The sequence below is a fragment of the Leucoraja erinacea genome, chromosome 12 (genome assembly GCF_028641065.1).
Source record: "Leucoraja erinacea ecotype New England chromosome 12, Leri_hhj_1, whole genome shotgun sequence".
NCBI lineage: Eukaryota > Metazoa > Chordata > Chondrichthyes > Rajiformes > Rajidae > Leucoraja > Leucoraja erinaceus.
This window is the reverse complement of record NC_073388.1, coordinates 8,680,843-8,707,963: the sequence shown is the minus strand read 5'-3', so window position 1 is coordinate 8,707,963 and position 27,121 is coordinate 8,680,843. Positions and strand designations below refer to the sequence as shown.

General features: G+C 41.5%; 1 protein-coding gene across 6 annotated transcripts in view; it reads left to right on the top strand.

The window, feature by feature from the left end:
• The window catches only part of thoc2 (THO complex 2), a 105,507-nt gene that overhangs the window by 40,221 nt on the left and 38,165 nt on the right, over positions 1 to 27,121 (top strand). For all 6 annotated transcript variants that reach the window (XR_008724310.1, XR_008724309.1, XM_055643553.1 and 3 more), the window contains 19 exons: positions 1,174 to 1,329; positions 1,820 to 1,992; positions 4,301 to 4,496; positions 5,426 to 5,467; positions 7,110 to 7,240; positions 7,331 to 7,432; positions 10,347 to 10,431; positions 13,793 to 13,886; positions 14,579 to 14,659; positions 15,180 to 15,276; positions 18,035 to 18,152; positions 19,402 to 19,581; positions 20,377 to 20,541; positions 22,521 to 22,796; positions 23,650 to 23,791; positions 24,563 to 24,720; positions 24,814 to 24,942; positions 25,068 to 25,199; positions 26,752 to 26,936. Coding sequence is in view for 4 of the 6 variants with exons in the window: in XM_055643553.1 (XP_055499528.1) it covers positions 1,174 to 1,329; positions 1,820 to 1,992; positions 4,301 to 4,496; positions 5,426 to 5,467; positions 7,110 to 7,240; positions 7,331 to 7,432; positions 10,347 to 10,431; positions 13,793 to 13,886; positions 14,579 to 14,659; positions 15,180 to 15,276; positions 18,035 to 18,152; positions 19,402 to 19,581; positions 20,377 to 20,541; positions 22,521 to 22,796; positions 23,650 to 23,791; positions 24,563 to 24,720; positions 24,814 to 24,942; positions 25,068 to 25,199; positions 26,752 to 26,936 (2,642 nt within the window). In the remaining 2 variants the exon portion in view is untranslated. The remainder of the gene's footprint in view (positions 1 to 1,173; positions 1,330 to 1,819; positions 1,993 to 4,300; positions 4,497 to 5,425; positions 5,468 to 7,109; positions 7,241 to 7,330; positions 7,433 to 10,346; positions 10,432 to 13,792; positions 13,887 to 14,578; positions 14,660 to 15,179; positions 15,277 to 18,034; positions 18,153 to 19,401; positions 19,582 to 20,376; positions 20,542 to 22,520; positions 22,797 to 23,649; positions 23,792 to 24,562; positions 24,721 to 24,813; positions 24,943 to 25,067; positions 25,200 to 26,751; positions 26,937 to 27,121) is intronic.

Genomic DNA, 27,121 nt, shown 5'->3' with positions numbered 1-27,121 from the left:
CCCTTCTTCAGACTATGATGCCATGTTATCCATTTATTTTATTTTGTGTTTGATCAATTTCCTCTTAAATGCATCAAGAGCCAAGAATTTCCTCCTGTCATTAAGTCTGCACTTTATACAAGCGGATCCCTTGACTTGTCGCAACGTGTTATGAATCTGATCGTCATTGCTGAGACTTTGTGGACCAGAAGGGCACTGCATGTGTAAATGCTGTTGGGGGTTTGGCAAAACAGACCTGACCCACAAAGCTGAACATAAATGGACAGCCTGCTAAGCTTAGCCAGCTGTCAAATCCGTTTATCTTTCCGAATATCTACTGACGTCCAATTGCTCCACAATAGAAAACTGGGCAATTAGATTTCAGAAATTGCATACAGCAAATGGCTTGACATTTGGCTGAATTAGTTTTATTTCCAAGAAAAAATAAATAAAACTTGCTGCAGTACCTCACAGGCATTCCCCTCTCTTCATTCTGTTTTTTTTCCCCCTTGTTACCAGCTGTTGAGGTAATATAGTGGTCCACAGTGGTTTTAATAAATGGACTGGTGATGGTGCCAGCAGGATATCAGTGGGGAACAAGAGACAGCAAATTTGGCACGTAGTTTTCATGTACGCATGTGCTAATTTGCTGTCTCTTGTTCCCCAATGTTCTGGCATTCTGTCGCAAGTTCACATTAAAACTACAGCAGAGAGATATCCAGAACTTGGTGGCATTTGACCTGGGGAGTGTGGGCAGCTCCAAGTCGATAAATTACTAGTTCCCGCTCTTGGCCTGTCTTCCTTCGTCTTCCTTTGGACCGTGTATATTTCTTCAATTAAATTTCCTTTAGCTTTCATTGTGTCCATCCTCCTGGTGATCAGCTTGTGACACTGTGGAGAGCTTCCATCGAGCTGCAGTATGCAGGTCAGCACGGTCTTCTGTACCTGCAGGCACTCTGAAGTGTGAATGGGTTTGACAAGTTATTTCCTTGAAAATGATGAGATGATGAAGGCCCCCTGAAATGGGTCGTCTGTGCGATGATTGGGATTTGCTAATTATGCCAGATGTCAATTCAGCAAGGGTAGTTTCCTGGCGGGTTTCAATAAAAACTCAATTAGCCTGCTGCTATTGAAAGCTGCACAGTCCACGACCTCCAACTGATAATTGTCATTCACGCTGACTTGTTCTTTCAGCTCCTCCCGTTGGATTCAAACATTCTTGAACAACATAAACGTGAAATAGTTGAAGCTAAGCAAATTGCACGAAAGCTCACTCTGGTGGTACTTTCTGCTGACAAACCAGATGAGAAAGAGAAGGAGAAGGAGAAAGAAGAGGAGAAAAATGAAAAGGTATGTTAAGATTATATGCGTAACAAAGAACTGCGGATGCTGGTTTAAATCGAAGATAGACACACAATGCTGGAGTAACTCAGCGGGTGAGGCAGCATCTCTGGAGAGAAGGAATGGGCGACGTTTTGGGTCGAGACCCTTCTTCAGACCCAAAACGTCACCCATTCCTTCTCCAGAGATGCTGCCTCACCCGCTGAGTTACACCTGTTAAGATTATATGTCAGGAAAGGAGCAAGGCATATCTACTGGGATCCTTTGGATCTAAGTATTGTCGATGAAAATGAATATTTTCAGCAAAGTATTTGTAATTTGGATAATGATGACAATGGAAAGGGCATGTATGGTTAACTCCACTTGAGCGCTTGCATGACATCAGTATGAGTTGGTTGTTGTTTTCTTCTCATTTCCGAGGCAATATCGGACAATTAGTTTCTAATTTGTCAGCTTCCGTGTCTTTCCTTGGGTTGTTAATTGAAGTTTATGTTCACAGCCTCCTGACAATCAGAAGCTCGGATTATTAGAAGCTCTGCTGAAGATTGGTGACTGGTTTCATGCGCAGTGCGTCATGGATCAGATACCTCCATTCTATGCCACCTCGCATAAGCCAATAGCACTTGCTCTCTGCCGGTTGATTCATATCATCACAGAACCCTTATACAGAAGGTAAGTCATGTCATGATTCCATTGAGCAGATTGTTCTGGTCTGCCCTTTTGAGTTTTGCATTATTTATATTTGTAAATGTGTATTCACTTGGAGAATTGGTTGAAAATAGGAAGTATTGAGTCCAGGTAAACTAGGAAACAAAGTTATGAAGTCCAAGATTCTATGTTTGTTCATAGAGTGATACTGTGTGGAAACGGGTCCTTCATTATTATCTAAATGGTGGCCGATTGGGAAATATTATCTAAATGGTGGCCGATTGGGAAATGGGGAGATGCAGCGAGACCTGGGTGTCATGGTATACCAGTCATTGAAGGTAGGCATGCAGGTGCAGCAGGCAGTAAAGAAAGCGAATGGTATGTTAGCTTTCATTGCAAAAGGATTTGAGTATAGGAGCAGAGAGGTTCTACTGCAGTTGTACAGGGTTTTGGTGAGACCACACCTGGAGTATTGCGTACAGTTTTGGTCTCCAAATCTGAGGAAGGACATTATTGCCATAGAGGGAGTGCAGAGACGGTTCACCAGACTGATTCCTGGGATGTCAGGACTGTCTTATGAAGAAAGACTGGATAGACTTGGTTTATACTCTCTAGAATTTAGAAGATTGAGAGGGGATCTTATAGAATCTTACAAAATTCTTAAGGGGTTGGACAGGCTAGATGCAGGAAGATTGTTCCCGATGTTAGGGAAGTCCAGGACAAGGGGTCACAGCTTAAGGATAAAGGGGAAATCCTTTAAAACCGAGATGAGAAGAACTTTTTTCACGCAGAGAGTGGTGAATCTCTGGAACTCTCTGCCACAGAGGGTAGTTGAGGCCAGTTCATTGGCTATATTTAAGAGGGAGTTAGATGTGGCCCTTGTGGCTAAGGGGATCAGGGGGTATGGAGAGAAGGCAGGTACGGGATACTGAGTTGGATGATCAGCCATGATCATATTGAATGGCGGTGCAGGCTCGAAGGGCCGAATGGCCTACTCCTGCACCTAATTTCTATGTTTCGGCCCAACTTGCCCACACCGGCCAACAATGTCCCAGCTACAATAGTCCCATCTGCTAGCATTTGGTCCATATCACACCAAACCTGTCCTATCCATGTACCCGTTTAACTGCTTCTTAAATGTTGAGATAGTCCCTGCCTCAACTTCCTCTTCTGGCAGCTTGTTCCATACACCCACCACCCTTTGTGTGAAAAAGTTACCCCTCAGATTCTGATTCAACTTTTCCCTTTCACCTTAAACCTATGTCCTCTGCTCCTCGACTCTCCTACTCTGCGTAAGAGACTCTGTGCATTTACCCGATCTATTCCTCTCATCATATTATGCACCTCTAAAATTACCCCTCATCTAAGGAATAGAGTCCCAGTCCCAGAATCTCAACTTCTGCCTGTAGCTCAGACCCTCTAGTCCTGGCAACATCCTCATAAATCTTCTGTGTACCCTTTCCAGCTTGACTTCATCTTTCCCATAACACGGTGCCCAGAACTGAACACACTGGAACAACACGCTGAGGAGTTCACTATTCTTGCAATACACCATCTCCCAAGATCAATATCCGACTTTCATATCTGAAATAAAAAGGATGAAAATGTTTAATTTTGTTTTTAAAAGAACTGTAGGATCGGGAAACTAATGTGATAAGATCTTGAAAGTGAAATGAGCGCAAACATCTGGGGTCTTGGGCTTTATAATTAAAGGTATTGGCATAAAAACAGGTGATTGATTAGCCTTCGATTTGGTTTGGCTCGAAGCATTGAGTTTAATTTTGATGAGCACACTAAGAAGGTTGTGAGGATCCTTGAACAAATCTAGAGATTTATTACTAGATGCATTTATAGATGATCTACAAATGATCTATAGATGATTATAATCAAGCTGTCTACAGTGTACAGGATAAAGGGAATCGTTTCATGCAAGACCTCATGCTAAGGTCTCCAATGAGGTAGATGGGGTGGGGGGGGGGGGGGAGATCAGGACTGCATCTAGCTTGTGAGAGGACGGTTCGCTTGCAGGTGACAGTTGGGAAGAAACTCTTCCTGAATCTGGAGGTGTGCACCTTCAAACTTCTGGCCCTCTTACCTGAGGGGAGCAGAGGGGGTGACCCGGTGAGACCATGATTATGCTGATGGCCTTGCCGAGGCAGCGTGAAGTGTAGATGGAGTCAATGGAAGGGAGGTTGAATTGCGTGATGTTCTGGGCTACGTCAACAACTCTCTGAAATTTCCTGCGGTCTTGGATGGAATTGTTCCCAAAACCTTGCTGTGAGGTGTCCCAATTAAATGCTTTTTGTCTAACTCCATTGAATTTTATTTTCAGAGTTGGTGTACCGAAAGGTGCCAAAGGAAGGGTAATTAGATCGCTTAGGAATGAAAGGGCTCCGAAACCAGTAGAAACGTTTGAAGACTTGAGGAAGGAAGTCTTCAGCATGCTGTGTTACCTTGGTCCTCACCTTTGGCATGACCCCATCTTATTTGCTAAAGTGGTTCGCATAGGAAAGGCTTTTATGAAAGAGGTTGGTGTGACCAAATTTCCTACCATCAACTTCGGGTGATGGGCATGTGTCTGGTAGTCCTCGTATACCACAGAAACAAGTCCCACAACCCAATCCGCCCCTGCCGACCCAAGATGTCTGTTCAAGTTTGTCCCATTTGCCTGAATATGGCCTCTATCCCTGTAAACGCTTGCTATCTTAATTGCTGTCCACTTAATTGTAACTGCACCCACCTTTTCAGCTTCCTTTGGATACACCCATCAACCTCTGTGTGGAAAAAGCTGTCCCTCTGGTCCCTTTTAAATCTTACCTTTCTCACCTCAAATCTGTCTTCTGGTTTGAAACTTCCTAAAACCTGGGAAAAATCTGTGACCCTCCACCCTATTTATGACCCTCTTGATACTTTTTACCTTCATGAGCCTCCTGCATTCCAGCAAAAAATCCCCGGCCTATTCAGGCTCTCTTTATAACTGAAGCCCCCCAGTCCCAGTAACATCCTTGTGAATCTTTTTTGCACCTTTTCAGCTTAGTGATATACTTCCTATAACTGGGTGACCATGCTCGAACTGTGATATGGCTAGTTGTGACATACTTGCACTAATATAGCTGTAAAGGGCCGCCTTTTCTTTGATTTGCTGAATTTTATTATATTGGAAGAATTCAGCCTATTGTCATCATTTAAATCTCTGGCCTCTTTTGCTCTCACGAAGCTCCCTCTCCTCATCCTTTCCTCTCTTCCTTCCAACCTCCTTGCCCGCAACTCTGGTCTCTGCTGCCCTCTTGTCTTCCCTCCCCTAGTGGTTTTGACGAACGTCATTCTAATTCACTGTTTGAAATTATTGTATCATCAATTGGCATCCAGCACTTGACCTGTTCAGTTGCTGTTGGGATTGAATAGAACATTTTCTTTGAAGTCTTCATTTAATTCTTGTCTTGTACTGCATTTACAGCATTCGTCAGATGGAAACAAATCAGATGACAAGGAACGGACGGTAAGTTTCCATAGTTTAATGGAGATAAGGTCAGTGGATACATTCTTCCACTGTAAGGATTATATTAGTCTAGACTTTGCTTAATGTGGCTGGCCATCCACACTGGCACTTGGGTGGATGTTGGCTTGGTGTTAACCTTGGGCTTATCCAGAAAGAAAAAAATCTGAATTATTGCCTCCTGGATTTGGTTGGCAAGCCCCTGCGTGCAATCAGGACAACTTGGAATGTATTCAGATCAAGACAGGCCAAGACATATTCCACACACAAAACACGTGAGAAAGAAATTGGGCTATGCATCCAGCTTTCCTGTTGACCTTTTTTTTTTACTGAATGTCCCAATGGAAATGGACAGGCTTCACAAGAAGATTTCAAAATGAAAAATATCGGCAGCTTCCGTTGGAGCCTAGCAATGGAGTATGTGCCAAGTTTGTGAGAAGGAAACTAAAAAATATGAGCATGCCCGTAAATGTCAGTAGGCCAGGCAACCTTCTGGCCAGAGAAGCAGTTTCAATGTCTCAAGCCGATGTCCCTTTATGAGAAGCGTTCAATCTCTGCGGTTGTTGCTTTCCACAGGGTTTTATTATGAAGGAATTGGTTTATATTTGACTTTAATTCAATGTTACTTTATTGTCACATGTACCTCGGTACAGTGAAATGCTTTGTTTTGCGTGAACCCGGTAAAATCGTTCAGCAGACCTCACCTAGGCAGTGCATGCGTCGCCATGTTTTGTCGCCTACGAAGTAACAAAAGTTCACCAAACAGTCCTATCAACTGCCTGCCGCAGCCACCAACCCCCACCCTTTCCGTTCACTTTGCCCCAACTCGCTCTCCGACAAAATTAATTCAGCAAAAATTAAAATAGCTGGAGATGCTGGAGATGGCCAAGCAGAGAGAGCAACAGAGTTAATGGTAAAGGACCTTTTACCAGATTTGCTTTCCTTTCTCAACAGAAGCTGCCCAACCTCCACCTATTTGTGTTTCTCTTTATAATGTGCACTTTTTTTTGCTATCCATTTGGCAAACTGATGGGATATTCTGCATCTCCCCAGAAGGCAACTTTAATGTCCCATTCAGTGGAAGCATTTTTGGATGGTGCTAATTCGTGATCCGTTCACAAAAAGAAACACAATCCTTTAATTTGCAATCAATATTAAACTTGTCTAATACCTGCAGCTTATTCAAAAAAAATCACGTTTAAATTCACAATGGATTACTCGAGCATGGAGCTGTTGCTTTTCAGTGCCAGACCCAGGTTTAATTCTGATCTTGGGTGCTGTCTATGGAGTCCGCCCTTTCTCCTTGTGACCATGTGGGTTTCCTCCACTTGGTAGGTTAATTTTGCATAGTCAATGGTCAAATAGTACAGAATGTGTCGGGAGTGGATGTGAAAGTGGGATAACTCGTGTGTTCGGATAATGGGTGTTTGGCGTGGATTGGGTGGGCCAAAGGGCTTGTTTCCATGCATTCAATCTATCAATGAGCATTAAAACATTGCCACTTGAAATAATTAACTTTGCTGTTGTAATTGTCAAATGGCAGCTTGGATCTGGGCTGCGTTCATGGTTGGGTGAGCAAGGCATGAACTCTATTTAAATTGTTAAATGTCAAGGCTTAACTTTGTAATTGTCTTGATCTCTCCAGGAGTCTCTTGTGAGCAGTTTTCTCAGTATTGCAGATCAGGTGCTGTTGCCTTCTCTTACTCTAATGGACTCCAACGCATGCATGTCAGAAGAGCTTTGGGGAATGTTGAAGGCGTTCCCGTACCAGCATAGGTGGATATCTTGGAGTAACATTCATATTCATTTATTCTTTTCTGTGCACCTGGGTTGTGGTTACCTAATACTGTAACATGGTATTTTCAGATATCGTTTGTACGGACAGTGGAAGAATGACACCTATAATAGTCATCCTCTGCTGGTTAAAGTCAAAGCTCAGACGATTGATCGAGCAAAGTACATTATGAAGTAAGTTTCTATATTTCATATTGAATAAGAAATCTATTGGAGCAAAACCCAGTTCAGATTTTTCTGATTCTATTCTGTGTTAATAATGGAGAAAATGAATGGGTTCAACTTGTTGAAAATCTCATCTTTGTTCAATCCATGAATTATTGCAAAGCCTTGCAAGTGCATCATATGTGTGCTTTTTTGAAAAGCTAATTACCAGAATATAGATATTGAGCTGCTCTGCTTTTTTGCACTGCCAAAATTCAAATTAATTGAAATATCTTGGCTTTCCGATGTAATTTTAAGATTTGTGAGGCATCATTTAAAAACACATAATAACAAGTTTCTTACTAATCTGCGCATGATTTCTGTGTTGATTTTCAATCATTTCAAATAATAATCTCACAATCATGAATTGTGCTATACTCTAGGTCAAGAGCGCTTGAAACTGCAGTAAATCAATCCTCTCTTGCCAGCGACATCCAAACACTACACCCATTTGGAATATGAAATATTGTACAATAATAGTTGGTCAGAAGTTCCAAAATGAAGAGAAATGTGATAAATACTCAGCAAACTGGGCAGTAGCTGTGGAGAAAGTAGTGGTAAACATCTTGGGAGGATGGTTTTAATCGGAGCTGAGAATAAATTCGGTCATGGAGGAGAAACCAGAAGGGAAAGGTTGTGATAAAGTGGAAGGCACTAGAATTTAAATAACTGGTCGTCTCCATTTTGGGATACAGAGTTATTTAAATTCCCTGCCTTCCACCTTATTGTTTGGGTGACTGCTAGCTTGATCCTAAATGTGAGGGAAGAAACTGCAGATGTTGGTTTAAATCGAAGATAGACAAAAATTGCTGAAGTAACTCATCTCTGGAGATTTGGAATGTGTGATGTTTCAGGTTGAGACCCTTCTTCAGACTTCTTGCATCTTTGATTTTTCATCTCAATTTGACTGCTCTATTTTTGGCTTGCTGTACCTTCCATTCAAGATTTAGGAAATGATCCTCATCTTCTGATAAGGCCCATTACAGCTCGCGTGTTGAGAACAATTTCGTATCATGAGCTATTTCTGGGAATCTTATTTAAGATCTACGGGATGTCTACTGAATTGCTTTGGTAATTTAAGACTCATTCTGTACACCTTTTTGGATTTGGTTAATTTTCAATGTTAAATTTTATGCATTTTATTTCTCCTGCTTTCCAGGCAATCACCACCCTTTGTTTTTGCTCGTGGAATCATCCTCATGGAAACGGCTCCTTCGGCCCAATTTGCCCATGCCAACCATGACGCCCCATCTCCTCCAGTCCCAGCTGCCTGCATAAGGCTCATATTCCTCTAAACCTTTCGTCTTCCCAATTCCTCCGTTTATTCCTCTGGGTTATTTTTGCACCTTCTTGCATTTGAGGCAGCAGAAGTCTGCAGCAGGGTGATGCCATCCGGTTCGACATCCATAGGTGCCCGACCTAAAAAGGGCGCATGCTCCGGGTTGGCGCCAAGCTGCGGCGACTGAGGTTGCATTTCTGCTGCTGTCTCTGTTTGTTGACGTTCGCCTGACCGAGGTCAGTTGACATGGTGGGGAGGTCGACAACATGAGCCCCATTTTTTCATCTAATAAACTGTTCTCTTGGTCCTGATAAAAGGTGATCAAATTAAAAATTAACTCTCCTCACTCTGTGCTTGCTGACCAACTAAGTATTTCCATATATTTTTCTTATTCTATTTCCGATAACACCAGCATCATCTGCTGTTGTATTTTTGAAGCCAAATTGTAGTCTGCAATTCCAGCCTGAATTTCTCTCTTTTCCAGTTTATCAAAGCATTTTGGAGCTGAAACTTTGACTGTTTCTTTTTCCACAGATGCTGCTTGACTTGCTGAGTGAATTTTGGCATTTTCTGTTTTTATTCCAGCTTGGAGAGAAGGCTGGATTGTCACGGTGAAAGCTTTGAACCTGGCTTTGATTCTCTCAGCAACCATTTTTACATCAATACTTCTTTAGGTGTTATCTTCCGATACATTACTGCAATCCCTTGGAAAAATCATTTTTAGCAAAATTAATTGATCATAAGAGGGCATTAGTTTTTTTTTATAGTATCAGGGGTTTTATCAGGTGGTAGATATTGGGGGTTATGGGGAGAAAGCGGGAGAATGGGGTTAGGAGGGAGAGATAGGACAACCATGATTTAATGGCTGAGTAGACTTGATGGACCAAATGGCCTAATTCTGTTCCAATTACTTATACGATGACTTGGTTTTAAGAGCTGAAGAATATTACCACCCGAAACACCAACAAAAGCTTGAGTTTACTGAGGCGGGTTCTCTGGATGCTTTCAAGAGAGAGAAGATAGGGCTCTTAAAAATAGCGGAGTCAGGGGATATGGGGAGAAGGCAGGAACGGGGTATTGATTGGGGACGATCAGCCATGATCACATTGAATGGCGGTGCTAGCTCGAATGGCCGAATGGCCTACTCCTGCGTCTATTGTCTATAGTCTAAAATTCGCATTATAACACTGTTTAGAAGTGGGAGAAGTATCATTACTCAAACAAATCACCTCCATCAGAATAAAACTACATATGGAATTGTGAAACCTCATAACTAATACCTCAGGATGAGTACTGTAGAGTTTGCTTTCTTGTGGTGTTGGTGTTTCTTCATTTAATTTTATTCATTGGCAATGCATCAGTCTTTCATGCCCGCGAGTCAGTTTGACAGCTGCTTACTCATGAATTATGAAAGAGTAATTTATTTCTTAATGCATATCCCTTTGCTTCAAGTCATTAGGTCTGTCGTGCACACTGGTTTCGCTGATGGATAAACTTCAAATTTGTTTTAATTGCTGATATGCAACTTGTACGTGCAATGTGCAACTGTACATTTTGCAGGATCTGTCAGCTACATATTCACTTTTCATTGTTCTTTCATTCCAGGCGTCTAACCAAGGAAAATGTAAAACCTTCTGGAAGGCAAATTGGCAAGTTGAGTCACAGTAATCCAACCATCCTTTTTGATTATGTAAGTATTAATCTTTGATGACCTTTGCCAGTGGAGATTTTGTCCAACTTGGAATTAAGTCTTAATTAAAATATGGAATTGATAAATTGAATTAAAATAAGTCTGTTATTGGGAAATCGAATGTATGCTGATTAAAATAATATTAATTTCCACTGGGGCCAAAACCTCAATCTTGGCTTCACTCCCTCTCTGTTTTGGAGACTTGACGAATTTGTCAGTTTAGTTTATTGTTATATGTACCGAGGTACAGTGAAAAGCTCTTGTTGCGTGCTAATCAGTGAGCGGAAAGACAATACATGATTACAACCGAGCTATTTACAGTGCACCGATACATGATAAGGGAATAAGGTTTAGTGCTAGGTAAAGCCAGCAAAGTCCGATCAAGGATAGTCAGAGGGTCACCAAAGTGATAGATGGTAGTTCACAACTGCACCCTGGTTGTGGTAGGATGATGCAGTTGCTTGATAACAGCTGGGAACAAACTGTACCTGAATCTGGGGGTGTGTTTTTTTCATACTTCTATACCTTTTGCCTGATGGGGAGAGGGGAGAAGAGGGAGTGGCCAGGCTGCAATACGTCCTTGGTTAAGCTGCTGGCCTTGCAGAGGCAGCGTGAGGTATAAATGGAGTCAATAGAAGGGAGGTTGGTTTGTGTGATGGTCTGGGCTGTGTCCACAATGCACTGTGGCAAGTTCAGGCATTATGGAACAAGAATTATCCTTCAAATATTTGATGGTTCTATCACCGCACCAGTTTGAAATATTTTCATTCCACAGTGGTAATGTTTTATAACTAGACAATATGAGAATTTGTGAGTCAGTGCTTAATAGGTAATGTTCACTGACAATTTGGGTATTTCAGAATTTAGTTTTAAGGGAGGATCTTATTATTGTTGCATTCAATTCACTGATTAAATTTCGGACAACTGATATTTTCAATACACAAATTTAATGTCAAGAATGGCAAACAAAAGCTTCTCAGTAAGTAATGGGCCTGTCCCACTTGGCGAATTTTTTAGGCAACTGCCAGTGACTGTCACAGTCGTAGCAGGTCGCCGAAAAACCGGCAACGACCTACGTCATCCTGGCGACAACCTACGACAGCACCTACGCCAGGAAAAGTCAAGCTACGACCATTGGCGTCAAGCACACTGTCGCCGCTAAATTATCAACATGTTGAAAATTTAGCACTGACCAGAAAGACTTTTTGCACGACTGAGGAGACAACTCGACCGCTGGCGAACATATGGCGACAAACTAGTCGCCTGTAGTTGCTTAAAAAGTCGCCTAGGTGGGACAGGCCCATAACTAACTTTTAATTCTCATTCAATTCCTGTACACTTTATTAAACCTTGGATGTCGTCAAAAGATAATTAAATGAACAGAGATGTTTGTACATTGGCAAGAGTAAGTGACAAACTGTCCAACCTTCAATTACACCCCAGAAGAAAGATTAGCAAAACTTGTCTCGCTCAGTTACAGACAATGCTTGCGTCACACACACTGACACTGAGCCATTGTTGACACTTTCACTGAAGCATAGACTTTCTCAAAATGTCCTTGCTTTATCATATTGTTCTCTAAAAATAAAGATTTATCTCAAGATCATGGAAAACATGGACCATGTCCCATACGTCAGGAACTAACTCTTGGCAGAGTCAGATATTGATGATGAAAATCGCTTTGCCTTCAATGTGCTTTGAAGACCTCCAATCTGGCATTTAACTTGTAGTCTACCAGGCAGCAGCAATCCTTGACCACCGCTATGCTTCAGAATTGTGGATAACCTTCAGCAGAATGTCAAAGCATCGGAAAAAGATCACAAACTCTGCCTCTGCAAAAATCTTCCATATTCACTGAAACAAGTGAGCCAATGCAATTGTCTTCTCCCTGGCCAACATATCCATTATTGAGGCCCTTCTTATACTTGGCTGGCGATAGTCGGCATACCAAGTTATGTGCATACCTGACGCCAGATTTAAGGAATAAATTACCTTCTCTGCACTCTATTTGGGGAAGAGATTATAAGACAGGCAAAGGGAATGATTTAAAGCCTCCAAGGAAAAAAATGCTATTTTCTTCCACTGACTCCTTTGAATCTTTGGCTCATCAAACTCAAAGTGAACCATTTGGATGACATTTAAGGTCTGCATCAGGAGCACAGAGAAGCTGCAGAAGGGGCTCAAGGTGTCCACCACTTGTCAAACTACCCAGTTGCTGGTGTAAAAACGTATTGCAGATGCTGGTTCATCCCAAAGATAGGCACAACATGCTGGAGAACCTCATCATATGCTAACCCACTCATTCCTGGAATCATTCTTGTAAACCTTTGTACCCTCTCCAGAGCCAGCACATCCTTCCTCAGATCTGTGGCCCAAATTTGCTCACAGTACTCCAAATGCGGCCTGACCAGCGCGTTATAGAGCCTCAGAGTTACATCTCTGTTTTGGTATTCTAGTCCTTTTGGTATAAATGTTACCATTTAATTTGCCTTTCTTACTACCGATTCGACTTGCAAATTAACTTTTTGGGAGTCCTGCACCAGCGCTTCCAAGTACCTTTGCACCTCCAATTTCTGGATTTTCTCTCTCCATTTGGAAAATAATCTACGCCTAATAATTACCAAAATGCATGACTCCACACTCTGCTATACTAAATTTCACGTGAGATGTGAGTGATCCTGATTATATTGGCTGCATTCCCGAGGCTGCATGAAATGGAGACGGAGTTGATTGATGGGGGGGGAAGACTGGTTTGCATGATGGACTGGAATGCGTTCACAACTCTGCAGTTTCTTGTGGTCATAAGCAGAGTAGTTGCCATACGAATCTGATAGGATGCTTTCAGTGGTGCATCTGTGGATATTGGGAAGGGGTTAAGAAAAAAAATCTACATGTTCTGGTTCTTCTCGACCAGTATTATCAAAAGTGGAATATTTAATCTCATTTTTGCAGCTTCCTTTGTAACCTTGTTCCCAGCAGTGTCTTTCTTTAAAAATATCCAATTGTCTGAGGATTATGGTTCCAGTAGGTGTATGAAAAATAATAAACATGCTTATTTATTGGTTTTTGTATCCACCGAACTATCCGGTTTTCATGCATAATTTTTACACTTGTACAAGGCACTGAGTTCACGTTTAGTTGCTTACTTGTAAATCCTCAATTCATTTACCTTCATAAATCACAGCTAAATTAAAGCAAGCTTTCCTTGTGTTGATGAATCTTGGTTGCTAACAACCCGAATGTATAATTTTACAAACATATAAATATCTTAATTGAGAATTTGACCTCTTATTGTAATAGGTAACATTCTTTTTTTCTTGTAAGTAGAATTAATCTTTATTCATATTTTTGTCCATTACAGATTTTGTCACAGATTCAGAAGTATGACAACCTAATTACTCCAGTTGTGGATTCTTTGAAATACCTCACTTCCTTGAACTATGATGTCTTGGCTTGTATCCTTAAAAAGCAGCTGAAAGTAATAATTATCTATCAGTGATTAATTGGAGATTTATGTATTATGTGGAAAATATTGTGGGATAGAGTGTAGATTACCTTCCAACGTATCATAATACTCTGCAGATAAGACCTTAAAAATGGAGGCTATCAATATAATTGGTAAAATAAAAAATGTCATTCGTTAACGGACTTGAATATTTTAAACTCTTTCAAATCAACATTGAATCATCAAGTTGGTTTCTAAATTGAGGTGTTTAGTTTCGAGATACAATAAGGAAACATGCCTTTAGGCCCAGTGAATACATATTTGTACCAGTTATCTCAATTTGAGGAGTCCAATGTACAACTGAATAAAGTAGGTGTGCGTTTAGTTACAGGGCGAGGCGCGGGGGGGAATGCATCAAGATGGAATATGTTGGTCCTCTGGGTTCAAAAAAAGAGGAATGATTTAAGTTTGTAGTTTTAAGTAAACTACAGATGCTAGTTTACACCGAAGATAGACACAAAATGCTGGAGTAACTCAGCGGGTCAGGCAGCATCTCTGGAGAAAAGGAATGGGTGACGTTTCGGGTCAAGACCTTTCATCCAACTCTGGTTAGATTTGACACCTTTAAATTTGTGTCATATTCAGACGAAATAAGTTACTGCTTCATTTGAAATTTGAAATTTTCATTTAACCTGTGAGAAGATTGCATCATTGAGGCCTTGGCCAACCCGGAAAAAGAAAGGATGAAGCACGACGACACCACCATCTCAACCTGGTTGCAGAGTCAGTAAGATTTTTGTTTCACTTTGCAAATGTCATTTCCATTGGAAATAACAGTTTCCAGGAGCTTCAAATGACAGCTTTCCAGTCCAGAACACAATAAACTTGATGAATTGTGCACAAAATTCTAGAGAGATTTGTCCTGTTTTAATGCCAAAAAGAGAAGAAAGCAGTTTGATGAATGACTAGATGTTGACAAGATTACTATAAATGCATGAGTGTAACTTGAGGTTAATTAAAATGACATTAATATGTTAGGTTTTTATTCTGTGAACTGCATGGAAATAAATGGGATGGGGAAAAATAATGATACTGTAAGAATGCATTGGGTATGTAGAGTTATTGTTTACAACAGCATTTCCTGAAGTCCAGCTAATAAATGTTGTGAAGTTTAACTATGCATTATTTATTTAGTTACTGTATGTAAAAAAAATAATTCTAAGGTTAATGGACTCGATTTATTTAATGAAGTATTTTGTCCTTTTGAAATGTCTTTGAGACTGGAGTTTCTTTTTCTGAACAGGTCTGGCAAGTTTTTGTGGTGCAATATTCAGAAAATATCCGATAGAGCTCACTGGTCTTCTGCAATACGTTGCAAATCAACTAAAAGCTGGGAAAAGGTGGAGTTTTATTTGTTTGGGGGCTTTAGCATGTACTAATATAAGCATCTTAAAGTATGGTTTAGAGATACGGAATGGAATCAGGCCCTTCAGCCCACTGAGTCCGCGCCAACCATCGATCACCCATTCACACTCGTTCCTTGTTATCCAATTTTGCATCCACTCCCTACACACGAGGGGCAATTACATAAGCCAATTAACCTGTAAACCTGCATGTCTCTGGAATGTGGGAGGAAACACTTGGAGAAACCCCACGCGGTCACGGGAAATGTACAAACACCACACGACAGGGCGTTCTTTTAGAATGACGATGAGGAGGAATTTATTTCGCCAAAGGATGGTGGATCTGTGGAATTCATTGCCACAGATGGCTGTGGAGGCCAAGTCACTGGGAATTTTTAAAGTGGAAATTCATCTGCTTCTGAGCTAATATCTTGTTCTGCAGCTTGTAATTTAGGAGACTCACAGCGCCAGAGCCCTGGATTTGTGTCTGAACTCTGGTCTGTTATCTGTGCGTTCTCCCTGTGACCATGTGGGTTTCCTCCGGGTTCCTCTCTCATCCCAAAGTCGTGGATTTATAGGGTAATTTCCCTCTGTAAATTGTTCCTTGTGTAAGCAGATTGGATGAGAAAATGAAATAATATAGAACTAGTGTGAACGGGTGATCGATGGTCAGCATCGGTGGAAGGGCCTGATTCCATCTCTAAGCTACAATGCTACAATTGGTTTATTTTTTGTCATTGTAACGGTAATAATTTGTGGTATGAACTTCAGTTGGAATAACCAAATCTTCAAAATATAGATCTGCGGCTTGCTATTTTTGTGTGTGAATGTGTTTTCGTAAGTGGCTTGATTTAATTTTTAACGGGCAGCTCCAAGAAGACTAAATTGACATCAGGAAACTGAGGCACATATTTAATAGATAAACACAAAATGCTGGAGATACTCAATGGGTTAGGCAGCATCTCTGGAGGAAATGATTGAGTGATATTTCGGATTGAGACCCTTCCTCAGACTGATTCCTCATCACCTTTTCACCTTTTCACCAGAGATGCTGCCCGACCCGCTGAGTTACTCCAGCATTTGTGTCTATATCTTTGGTGTAAAGATGCCCAACCTGCGAAGTTACACCGATATTTTGTGTCTATCTTCGGTGTAAACCAGCATCTGCAGCTCCTTCCTGCACTCTTTATATCCTCCTTGCTATGTATTTTGTTGGTAGACACAAGAAGCTGGAGTAACTCAGTGGGACCGGCAGCATCTCGGGAGAGAAGGAGTGGATGTCGTTTTGGGTCAAGACCCTTCTTTCAGACTGAAGAAGGGTCTCGACCCGAAACATCACCCATTGCTTCTCTCCAGAGATGCTGCTGGTCCCGCTGAGTTACTCCTGCATTTTGTGTCCATCTTCAAATGAGGTCACACGCTCCAGGCGGCTGTGCGGACGCATGAAGACACGCGGGATCGTCCCAACTCAACGCGACGACGAGGTCGAGTAATTAGCGTGCCAAGGGCACGTAAGTGGGACAGGGGCTTAAGGGAAATTAGAGATTTCGACGATGATGTAGAGAGATAAAGAACATTGAATGAAAGATATGCAAAAAAGTGACGATGATTGTATTGTATTGTATTGTATTTTAATGACCACACAGCCAGGCTGGTGGAATTTGGGTTGTCATCAGCGATACAATAACAAAGAACACACAACCACAATAAAAAATGTAACACAAACATCCACCACAGCATTCATCACTTTGGTGGAAGGCACAAAAATTTGGCCAGTCCTCCTCCATTCCCCCCCCGTGGACAGGACCAGAGTCCAGAGTCAGTCCAGGATCGGCTCTTCCTCACCGGAGACTGCGGCTTTAAGTTGTTATAGGCCGGCGGTCAAGATTTAAAGACTCTGCCGCAGCCAGAAGCACCGTAGATTGCAGGGCCGGCGGTCGAAGCTCCCCTCCAGGGGTGTTGGTAAGTCCATGCCGGCCCCGCGGTAGAAGTTGGCCGCGGGCCGGCAGTGATGGCTTCTTCTTTTCCCGGGTCCCCCACGAGGGATTGCGGGCTGTAGACGCCGCACTAGCTGGAGCTCTGCAGACCGTGACTTCAGGCTGCGACTTCAGGCTGCCAGCCGCCCCGGGCCAGCTAAACGGAGTGCTCCCCTCCAGCGAGCCCCAGCGAGGGCTCACCCGCTCCACAACGAGAGTCCACGCTGCGCCCGCCGCTGAAGCCCCGGGCGCATCTCCGGGAAAGGCCGCGCCGATCCTTGATGTTAGGCCACAGGGGAGGCGACCTGGAAAAAGTCGCCTCTCCATGGAGGAGGCGACCGAAGCGGTTTCCCCCTTACCCTCCCACACCACCCCCCACACAAAACACACCGAGAAACATCAAACACATACTTTAAAACATACTAAAAAAAAAAGTTGAAAAAACTGACGCGCTGCTGACAGGGCTGCTGCCAGAGCTGCGCCCCCTACCGAAATATAAAGGAAACAGGCCATTGTTAGCTGTTTGGTGAAAAGGACAAGCTGGTGCGAGGGACAGAGAGAGAGAGAGGGAATGACGGGGTTACTCGGTTAGAGAAATCAATATTCTGAATTTGTTGCTCATCAGTGAACATGTACATACTTGCTCAATTTCACTCGATTTTTGTTACATTGCTCACTAATTTGATATGATGTTAACAGTCGGCAATAAAGCTGATGCTTTTTTAATTGAGGTCATTGTTTTTGTGTAAAATATTTATCATTGAATTTGTTTAATCTAGTTTTGACCTGCTGATCCTGAAAGAGGTGGTGCAGAAGATGGCTGGTATTGAAATTACAGAGGAAATGACAACCGAGCAATTGGAAGCTATGACTGGTGGAGAACAGTTAAAAGCAGAGGCATGTCATTCTTACATAACTTTTTCAGATTAATTGATTGACTAAATATTGGCAAAGTCAATGTAAACACTTGTGTAACCGGTTTGATTGAAATGGTGACATTGTGTGTCGATTTTTATAATTCTGCACACTGCATTGAATGAGATACACGATGCTGGAGTAACTCAGCGGGTCAGGCAGCGTCTCTGGACAAAAGGAATAGGCGACGCTTCGGGTCAAGACCTTCCTCAGATTCAGTCTCGACCCGAAACACCACCTATTCCTTTTCTTCAGGGATGCTGCCTGACCCACTGAGTTACTCAAGCATTTTATGTCTATATCTTTGGTGTAAACCAGCGTTTGCAGTTCCTTCCTACTCATTTTTACTGCAGTGAATTAGCTGGCGGAGAAACATTTGTTAAATATTTAAGGCAAAGAGGTGAAGCTTCACATGTATGCAGTTATTACAATGGCATTTCTTCCGAAGTTAAACTAATTTACAAACTTGTATCAATGCGTAGGCTACATGTATAACCTGATCTTTTTTTTTGTATGTCTAAGTAATTATATCAAAGAACAGTCATATCATAGTTTTAAAAATAACCAGTAGAAGAACGAATAATAATAATAATGTAGGATAGTCTTTTCGTGCCTATCTTGTTACAAACGTTGGTCTCGCTGACATCATCCGCCCTGAAAAGGACGCAGACTTCCGACGACAATCAGTGGGAGCCATCACTTGTCGCAGTAGATGATGGTGGTGGCAGACTTAGCTCAGGATATTTCCAGTTTCCTGCCCCGCGACGTGGGTGCTTCTGCTATGGGGCCATGTAGGATAGTGTGGAGGTTGAGATTTCTACTTGTGCGGAAAGCTCTGTAGATAAAAGGACAATCATTAGACAATAGTGGCACAGCAATTTCTGTTCACAGGAGGAGTGAATCTGGAATTGTTTTCCTTGGAGGGTTATGGAGGCTAAATCACTAAGTAAAGATTTCAGGAGTTTTTTAAGGGTCGTATTCACCGGATATGAACCTGCTGCAGCGTTACACATTTTTTTTGATAGCGGAGTTGAGGGCCACGGAGAATTGCCAAAAATGAGTTGTGGCCTGTTTCCAATAAATTGTGGCACAGATTTGAAGGGTCAGGTGGTCTACACCACTGCAATCTTCTTTTTTTATTTTTGTAATTTGAATTTGTTTTCTTTTATGGGCATTTATTTTCACAATGCAAGGGATATCTGTATCATTATTTTGTTGCTTTTGTTTACAGGGTGGATACTTTGGACAAATTAGGAACACAAAGAAGTCATCCCAGCGATTAAAAGATGCACTACTTGATCACGACCTGGCTCTTCCCCTTTGCCTCCTCATGGCCCAACAGAGGAACGGTGTTATCTTCCAGGAGGGGGGAGAGAAACATCTGAAATTAGTTGGGAAATTGTACGATCAGGTAAGAATTAAAATATGCAATTAATGAACCAATTAATTAATCAACCATGTACTGTAGTTTAGTTTAGGGACACGGAGCGGAAACAGGCCCTTCGACCCACCGGGTCCGCGCTGACCAACAATCCCCGCATCTTAACATTATCCTACACACACTAGGGACAATTTTTACATTATCCAAGCCAATTAACCTACAAACCTGTTCGTCTTTGGTGTGTGGGAGGAAACTGAAGACCTCTGAGAAAGCCTACTCGGTCACAGGGTGAACGTACAAACTCCAGCACCCGAGGTTTGGATCGAACCCGGGTCTCCAGCGCTGCAAGGGCTGTAAGGCAGCAACTTTACCACCGCGCCACCGTGCCGATTTAATTTAGAGATTCCGTGTCTCCAATCCCCGTACACCAGCACTACCCGACACACGAGACAATTTACAATCTTTACCAAAGCCAGTTAACCTACAAACCTGTACACCTTTGGTCGTAGTCTGAAGACTATTTCAGCTGGAAAAAAATGTGTTTTGCAGCTGAAGGCATCTTGATCTATGATGGAGGTGTCACTGCCAAATTAATATTGTTTCTTTTCACATTGTTGGTCACTCTATCACTCTATGACTCTATCATCATTATCATAGTTGAAAATATTAGCGACGCAGTGGTGCTGCTTTCCGACGGGCACGGTGACAGACGCACCATACATCTCTGTCCTCCGTGCAGCTGACAAGCTCCTCTTTTGTCTCTCTAAGACATCTGTAAATGCTGTTTGTAGATGCAAACTCAATCTGCCCTGTTTACTTTTGCAGTGCCACGATACACTGGTGCAGTTTGGAGGATTTTTAGCTTCAAATCTAAGTACGGAAGATTACATCAGACGAGTGCCTTCAATTGATGTTCTTTGCAATCAGTTTCACACACCTCACGATGCTGCATTTTTCTTGTCTCGTCCTATGTATGCTCATCACATTTCGGTAGGTGTGCTGCTTTATTTGCAGTTTGTTTATTTGTATTGCGGAATGGAATGTAGATGACCTTTTTTTCCAATTTATCAGTATATTTTGCAGACAAGTAGTCTTTAAATATGAAGACTTTCATCGATAAAACTGGTAAAAGAAAAATTCCTGAACTGGCTTGAATATTTTAAACTCTCATCGAGTTGGTTTCCATATTGAGCTGAATAGTTCAGAGAAGGTAACAGGCCCTTTGGCCCAGTTTTCCCGCCTTTGCATCCACTCCATCCAGAGGCCAATTAACCTCCAAACCCATGGGATGAGGGAAGAAATTAGAGCACCTGGAGGAAATCCACACGGTCGTAGGCAGAACATGCAAACTCCCCACAGACAGCACCTGAGGTCAGGATGGAACCAGTGTCTCTTGCACTATGAGGCAGCAGTTCTACCAGCTGCAATACTGTGATGGTATTTTGTCATGGCCAGGGAATGTCATTAAGTTGGAGAGCCTCCTTTTCTTTTTTCTTTTTCCTTTTTCCTTTTGCCATGCGAGTAATTGTTCAGGTAACCAATGGACTGAACCTTGGACCAAGTCTATCTTACTTTTGAATACCTCAATACATTTCATTTCACTGGCAGGGGGAATACAGCATGTACAACTTTGGCCACAGCAATTGATTGTCCATGAGTGAAATTTGATAGTCTCGGAGAAGTTGGGATTGTAACAAATTAAATGGGGCTAGATTCAAAAGCCCATGAAGAATCTAAGCCTGGGCTTTTCAGCTGCAGAGCAGCTTAAATTTGTTATAAAACGATTTATGTTTTCGGAAATTTTTGTGTTTGGGTGTTTTCTGCACGTTAGTTTTGTGCTAATGAATAAACAAAAACTGTGAAAAATGTTGTCAAATTAAGTTGCTTGGATATTGGATGTATTACCACAGCTATTAAGAGTTTTGACACTTCAGGAGAAATTGTATGCATGACTTTACAGGATGCCAGTTGGGCGTCAGCTGGGCTACCTGAGTTCACTCATCCATCTGTGGTGATGATTGCTGGAATGATGAAATTGGGCCCAAATATCTTTTCATCAGTTTCAACCCGTACTTTATTAAAATGTTGAGATTTATTTTAATACAAGTTATTTTATTCACACCATTTACCAGAAGAATCCCTCTTGTATGCCTTTGGATTCATTAAGATCCCAAATTTGATTTTTGTACATAAACTGTTCCTTAATAATTTGATTCTTAAATACTGTTAGCAAGAAGTTTGTTTGCTCATTGAATCTCCCTCTACGTAAAATAACCTTTTACACCCTTGGCTACCTCTGTCTTAAATGGTAGTGGAAATAGTCTTTGAATACTTTTGAGGAAGGAGCGTGGTCTGAAATGTGGCAGGATCCAAGTGTTTAAGTGCATGAGGCATAGAAGGTGAAATATAATCACAGCAAGTATTGAGGCAATGTTTTTGTGCTGTGCCCTGAGAGCCTTTGGATCTGTCTTCCTCAAAGCTTGACGGAAACAATGTCCATGAATATCATGGAGACAGAGGCAGACATAGGCTTGATTAAACAAGGGACTGAAACATTACGTGTTCAAGAAGGAACTGCAGATGCTGGAAATCGAAGGTACACAAACGTTACAAACAACACAAACTGAAACATTACCACAGCTGGAGGAGATGCTCAGTTGAAGTTATAATCAGTCAATACGGCATTATTCGTATGGCTGTATGGTGACCCCAAATTTCCCTGTACCAATTGGTGCATGTGACAATAAATGTCTCTTGAATCTTAAGGTTATCCTTTAATGACAGGACAGACTTGTGGGATCAAGTGACCTTGTCCTCAATATATACAGTGCATATATTTGTAATTGAACTTAATCTCATTAAATGCAACAAGCATGAAATGGCGCCCATATGAATAGCTGTGGCGATGGATAGAGACAGATCTTGTGGACAATAATTACATTTTAATGAAATATTAACTTTTCTTCCAGTCAAAATATGATGAATTGAAGAAAGCTGAAAAAGGAAACAAGCAACAACAAAAAGTCCACAAATACATCAATGCATGTGAAATTGTAATGGCACCTGTACATGATGCTGTTGTTTCGCTTCACCCTGCCAAAGTGTGGGATGATATCAGCCCGCAGTTCTACGCCACATTTTGGTCTCTCTGCATGTATGATCTTGCAGTCCCCAATACGAGTTATGACCGTGAAGTGAACAAATTGAAGATCCAAATGAAAGCTATTGATGACAATCAGGAAATGGTAAGGCTGCAGCAAGCACACCGTACATTTTCACACCCCTACCCCTCCCTGAGATATTGTTAAATGCTTGAAAGCATCGCTCTCATCAAAGCTGTACCTGCAACTTGCGTACCACGTGAATGACTGTTGAAAATTGAGATTTTAATTGATTATTGAGATGACCAATTCACTTATGTATTTGTGGAATCAAGGAACTGCAGATGCTGCTTTACAAAAAATGGACGCACTATGCTTGAGTAGTTCAGCAGACCAGGCAGCATCTCTGGAGAACATGAATAGGTGACTTTTCGGATGGGACCCTACTTCGGACTGAAATTTCGAGAATGGCCAAATCCAAAGCAACACCTATCCATGTTTTCCAGCGATGCCACGTGACCTGCTGAGTTACTCCAGCTCTTTGTAGAAACATGGAAAAACAGGTGCAGGAGTAAGCCATTCGAGCCAGCACCGCCATTCAATATGATCGTGGCTGATCATCTAAAATCAGTACCCCGTTCCTGCTTTCCCCCCATATCCCTTGATTCCTTCAGCCCTAAGCTGAATCTAACTCTCTTGAAAACATCCAATGTCCTTTATTTTAATTTTTTCTTATGCATTTGAACAATTGAATGTTGAGATGCACTAGTTGCAATCTTAAAATAGCTATTTTAATTTAAAAAAAACTGTGCATAGATAATCTTGTGCATAATCAGTTGCAGTACATGTGAACAACTTTGACAGTTTATATTGAAGTATTTTGTTACTTGACCCTCGTGTTTAAGTAATTTTAAAGTGCAAGTTACTTTTAATGTTTTCAACGTTTTGTTGCATGACCACGTTAAATGTTCTCGATTTTTTTTTTTTTTTTAACAAGCCCCTGAATAAAAAGAAAAAGGAAAAGGAACGCTGTACAGCATTACAGGATAAGCTTCAGGAGGAAGAAAAGAAGCAACTGGAGCATTCTCATAGAGTTGTGCAGAGATTAAAATTGGAGAAAGATAACTGGTTACTTGCCAGTGAGTATTTGAATTCAACATGTGGTTACTGTTAGTCATAGAGCTGTACAGCACGGAATTAGGTTCTTCAGCCCACCTTGTCCATGCCATCCAGATTGACATTATGGGCTTGTCTCATGGACTTGCATTAGGCCCATTGCCCTCTAAATCATTTCTATCCATATATATGTCCAAATGTCTTTTTTAATCCATATTTGTACCCATATCAATAGCTTCCTCGGGCAACTCATTCCAGATATGGACTACGCTGAGTGAAAAATGTGCCCTGGAGATCTTAAATCTCTCCACCATTACCTTAAGTCCATGCCCTTAAATTCTAAAACCCCCTGCCATTAGTGGGAAAAAGAGTCAGCATTCCATCACCTAAATAATCTTGTATCCATAAGACATTGGAGCAGAATTAGGCCATTTGGCCCATCGAGTCTTCTCTGTCATTCAATCTCGTCCCCATTTTCCTATTTTCTCCCTGTAACCTTTGACATCCTTACTAATCTAGAACCTGTCAATCCCCGCTTTAAAAATACCCAATGTCTTGACCTCCACAGCCGTCTGCGGCAGAGGATTCTACAGATTCACCACCCTCTGGATAAAGAAATATCTCCTGCACTACATTCTAATCTCCATCATTCACGGTCCATTTCCTAATATGGCCTCATCATTGACAACACCATGTCGCCCGTTTCAAAATCATGGATCCATTGATGGCAATACTTGGTTGGGTAAATTACTTAGTCGTGCTTTACCTGCTTATTTGTGTTTTAATTCCCTCAGAATCAACCAAAAATGAGACCATTACCAAGTTCCTCCAACTGTGCATCTTCCCAAGGTGCATCTTCTCGGCCATAGACGCGGTTTACTGTGCAAAGTTTGTGGAATTAGTTCATCAGTTGAAGACACCTAATTTTTCCACACTTCTGTGTTACGATCGGGTAATGCATTTTATTTTTAAAAAAAAAGATATGTATATGTATAGTCGGTCTCTTTGTCCTTTTGATTGTAAAGTCTGTTCATTTTGTTCTTAGGTATTTTCTGACATTATATATACTGTGGCAAGCTGCACAGAGAATGAGGCTAGTCGCTATGGCAGGTTTCTCTGTAGTATGTTGGACACGGTTACTAAATGGCACAGTGACAGAACCATCTACGACAAGGTAATATTGTTTTGGACGCAACAAGTTATTGAAATTTGGTTTTATTCAAGTCATTTGCATAAGGATTTGCAGTGCAAACCAGCCGGGTCTCCCGTTTCCTTAACGTCCGTCTTCTTCTCCCACAGGAATGTGGCAATTACCCAGGGTTTCTCACGATTCTGCGAGCAAGTGGATTCGACGGAGGAAATAAGGCTGACCAGTTAGATTATGAGAATTTCAGACATGTTGTACATAAGTGGCATTACAAACTGACCAAAGTAAGCTTTGATTTTGTCATCGCTTTTTCTTTACTGGCAGGAATAGACTGCTGCAGTCAAAGTTTGGGGTGTGGGAGATGGTGTCGGTGTGTTAAAAGAGAGGGACAGAGACTGAAGTCAAGATCACATTTGCGAGCTGCAGTTTCTACAGCTATCAGTTCAATGTTCTGTCCAACTTAGGTTTAATGTTTTTTCAAAGGCAGTTGTGGGAAGCCAGTTGCATTATAGTGTAATTTAGCCATCTTGTTGTTAGTAACCATTTTGAGAGTCAACTTCCTCATAGCTGTTTAGTTTAAAGAAACGGGTCCTTCAGACCCGGTTCCGCGCCGACCAGCGATTCCCGCACACTAACGCTATCCTGCAAACACTTGTGACGATTTGCAATTATAACAAGCCAATTATCCAACAAACCTGTATGTCTTTGGAGTGTAAGAAGAAACCGGAGAAAGCCTGTGCAGGTCACGGGGTGAACATGCAAACTCCGTACAGACAAGCACCCGTAGTCAGGATCGAACTGGGGTCTCTTGTGCTCTAGGCAGCAACTCTACCGCTGCACCACCATGCTGTGTTTTGATGCTTTCCTTCATGTGGTTATTCAACAACCCATGCAATTTCCTGGGAAAGCTGTTCTTAATGAGAGCTGAAAAATTGACAGCGAATCATTGTTTTAATGTGAAGAATGGGTGATTAACCTTTCGCAAGGATGAGATCAAATGGCCTAATTAACATTGCTCAAAGCTCTGGGATTTAAAAAAAAAAGCCACGTGGCTTTGGACTGAGTTTTACATGAGCTCTTAGTTGAAAGTTTAAAGGGTTAGCCTGTTTTGACCATGCACAGACGTTTCAACACTCTGTTAGTTTGTCTATTGCCACAGTTGAGACCATGACATACAGTTACAAGGCGATAGGAAGTTTGTGGGATCAATTGTTGACCGTTATACACAGAACTATTTTTCCCAGTGTTGGGGCAGGAGTTCTGTTAAAATATTTGTTGGATTTAAGGCTGTGGATTGTATTGTTGCAAAGATAGATCTGTGATGCATTGTATTGGTAAATTTTAAGTTTGGTTAGTCTGGTTGTGTGATTGCCTCATTTAGTGATTATGATGTGAAATTTCAGGTTTGTTTTATATTGATGGTGAATGAAAATTAAGTGAGCGTTTGTACCTTTGCAAACGTACCTTTCTTTCACGTGTGCTTAGCTATGAATACAAGGAGCAGGATACTTGTTCAGTCATGCCTTGTGAGAAGGAGATGGGAAAAGACAGGATTGGCAGAGTTTCATGACCTTTTAGTACGTTGGCGACAATATGTAACTGAGACATGCAGAATAGAAAGGCCGACATTTTTTATTTGTCTACACTTGTTTTCCGGCTGACAGTAGGTACAGACATGACTAAACTCTTAATAGATATAAATAAATAGATGCCATCAAAAACTGAATGTAAACCTGGTTATAGGATAAATATATCGAAATGTTGCCATGTCTTGTTTATGGGGAATAGCAGCTAGTTTTTGAAGTTGATGGTCTTATTTTTCCCATTCTCTCTCAGGCATCTGTGCACTGTCTTGAAACTGGCGAGTATGTCCACATCCGGAATATATTGATCGTATTGACGAAGGTCCTCCCTTGGTATCCCAAAGTACTGAATTTAGGTCAAGCATTGGAGCGAAGAGTGCACAAAATTTGCCAAGAAGAAAAAGAGAAGAGACCCGATCTCTATGCTCTGGCTATGGGGTAACAAAGTGAAACAAATGAATGTGATTTTAGCGCAAAGTAATTTAATGGAAAACATCTGAGCTTTGGTGTTGGTTTATCATCATTGGCCTCGCTGCATTTGTTTTGGGTTTATATTTATAATAAACACATTATTGGTAGTATTAAAATACCATCAGAAAATCAAGTACAAAGGCCCGAAAAAT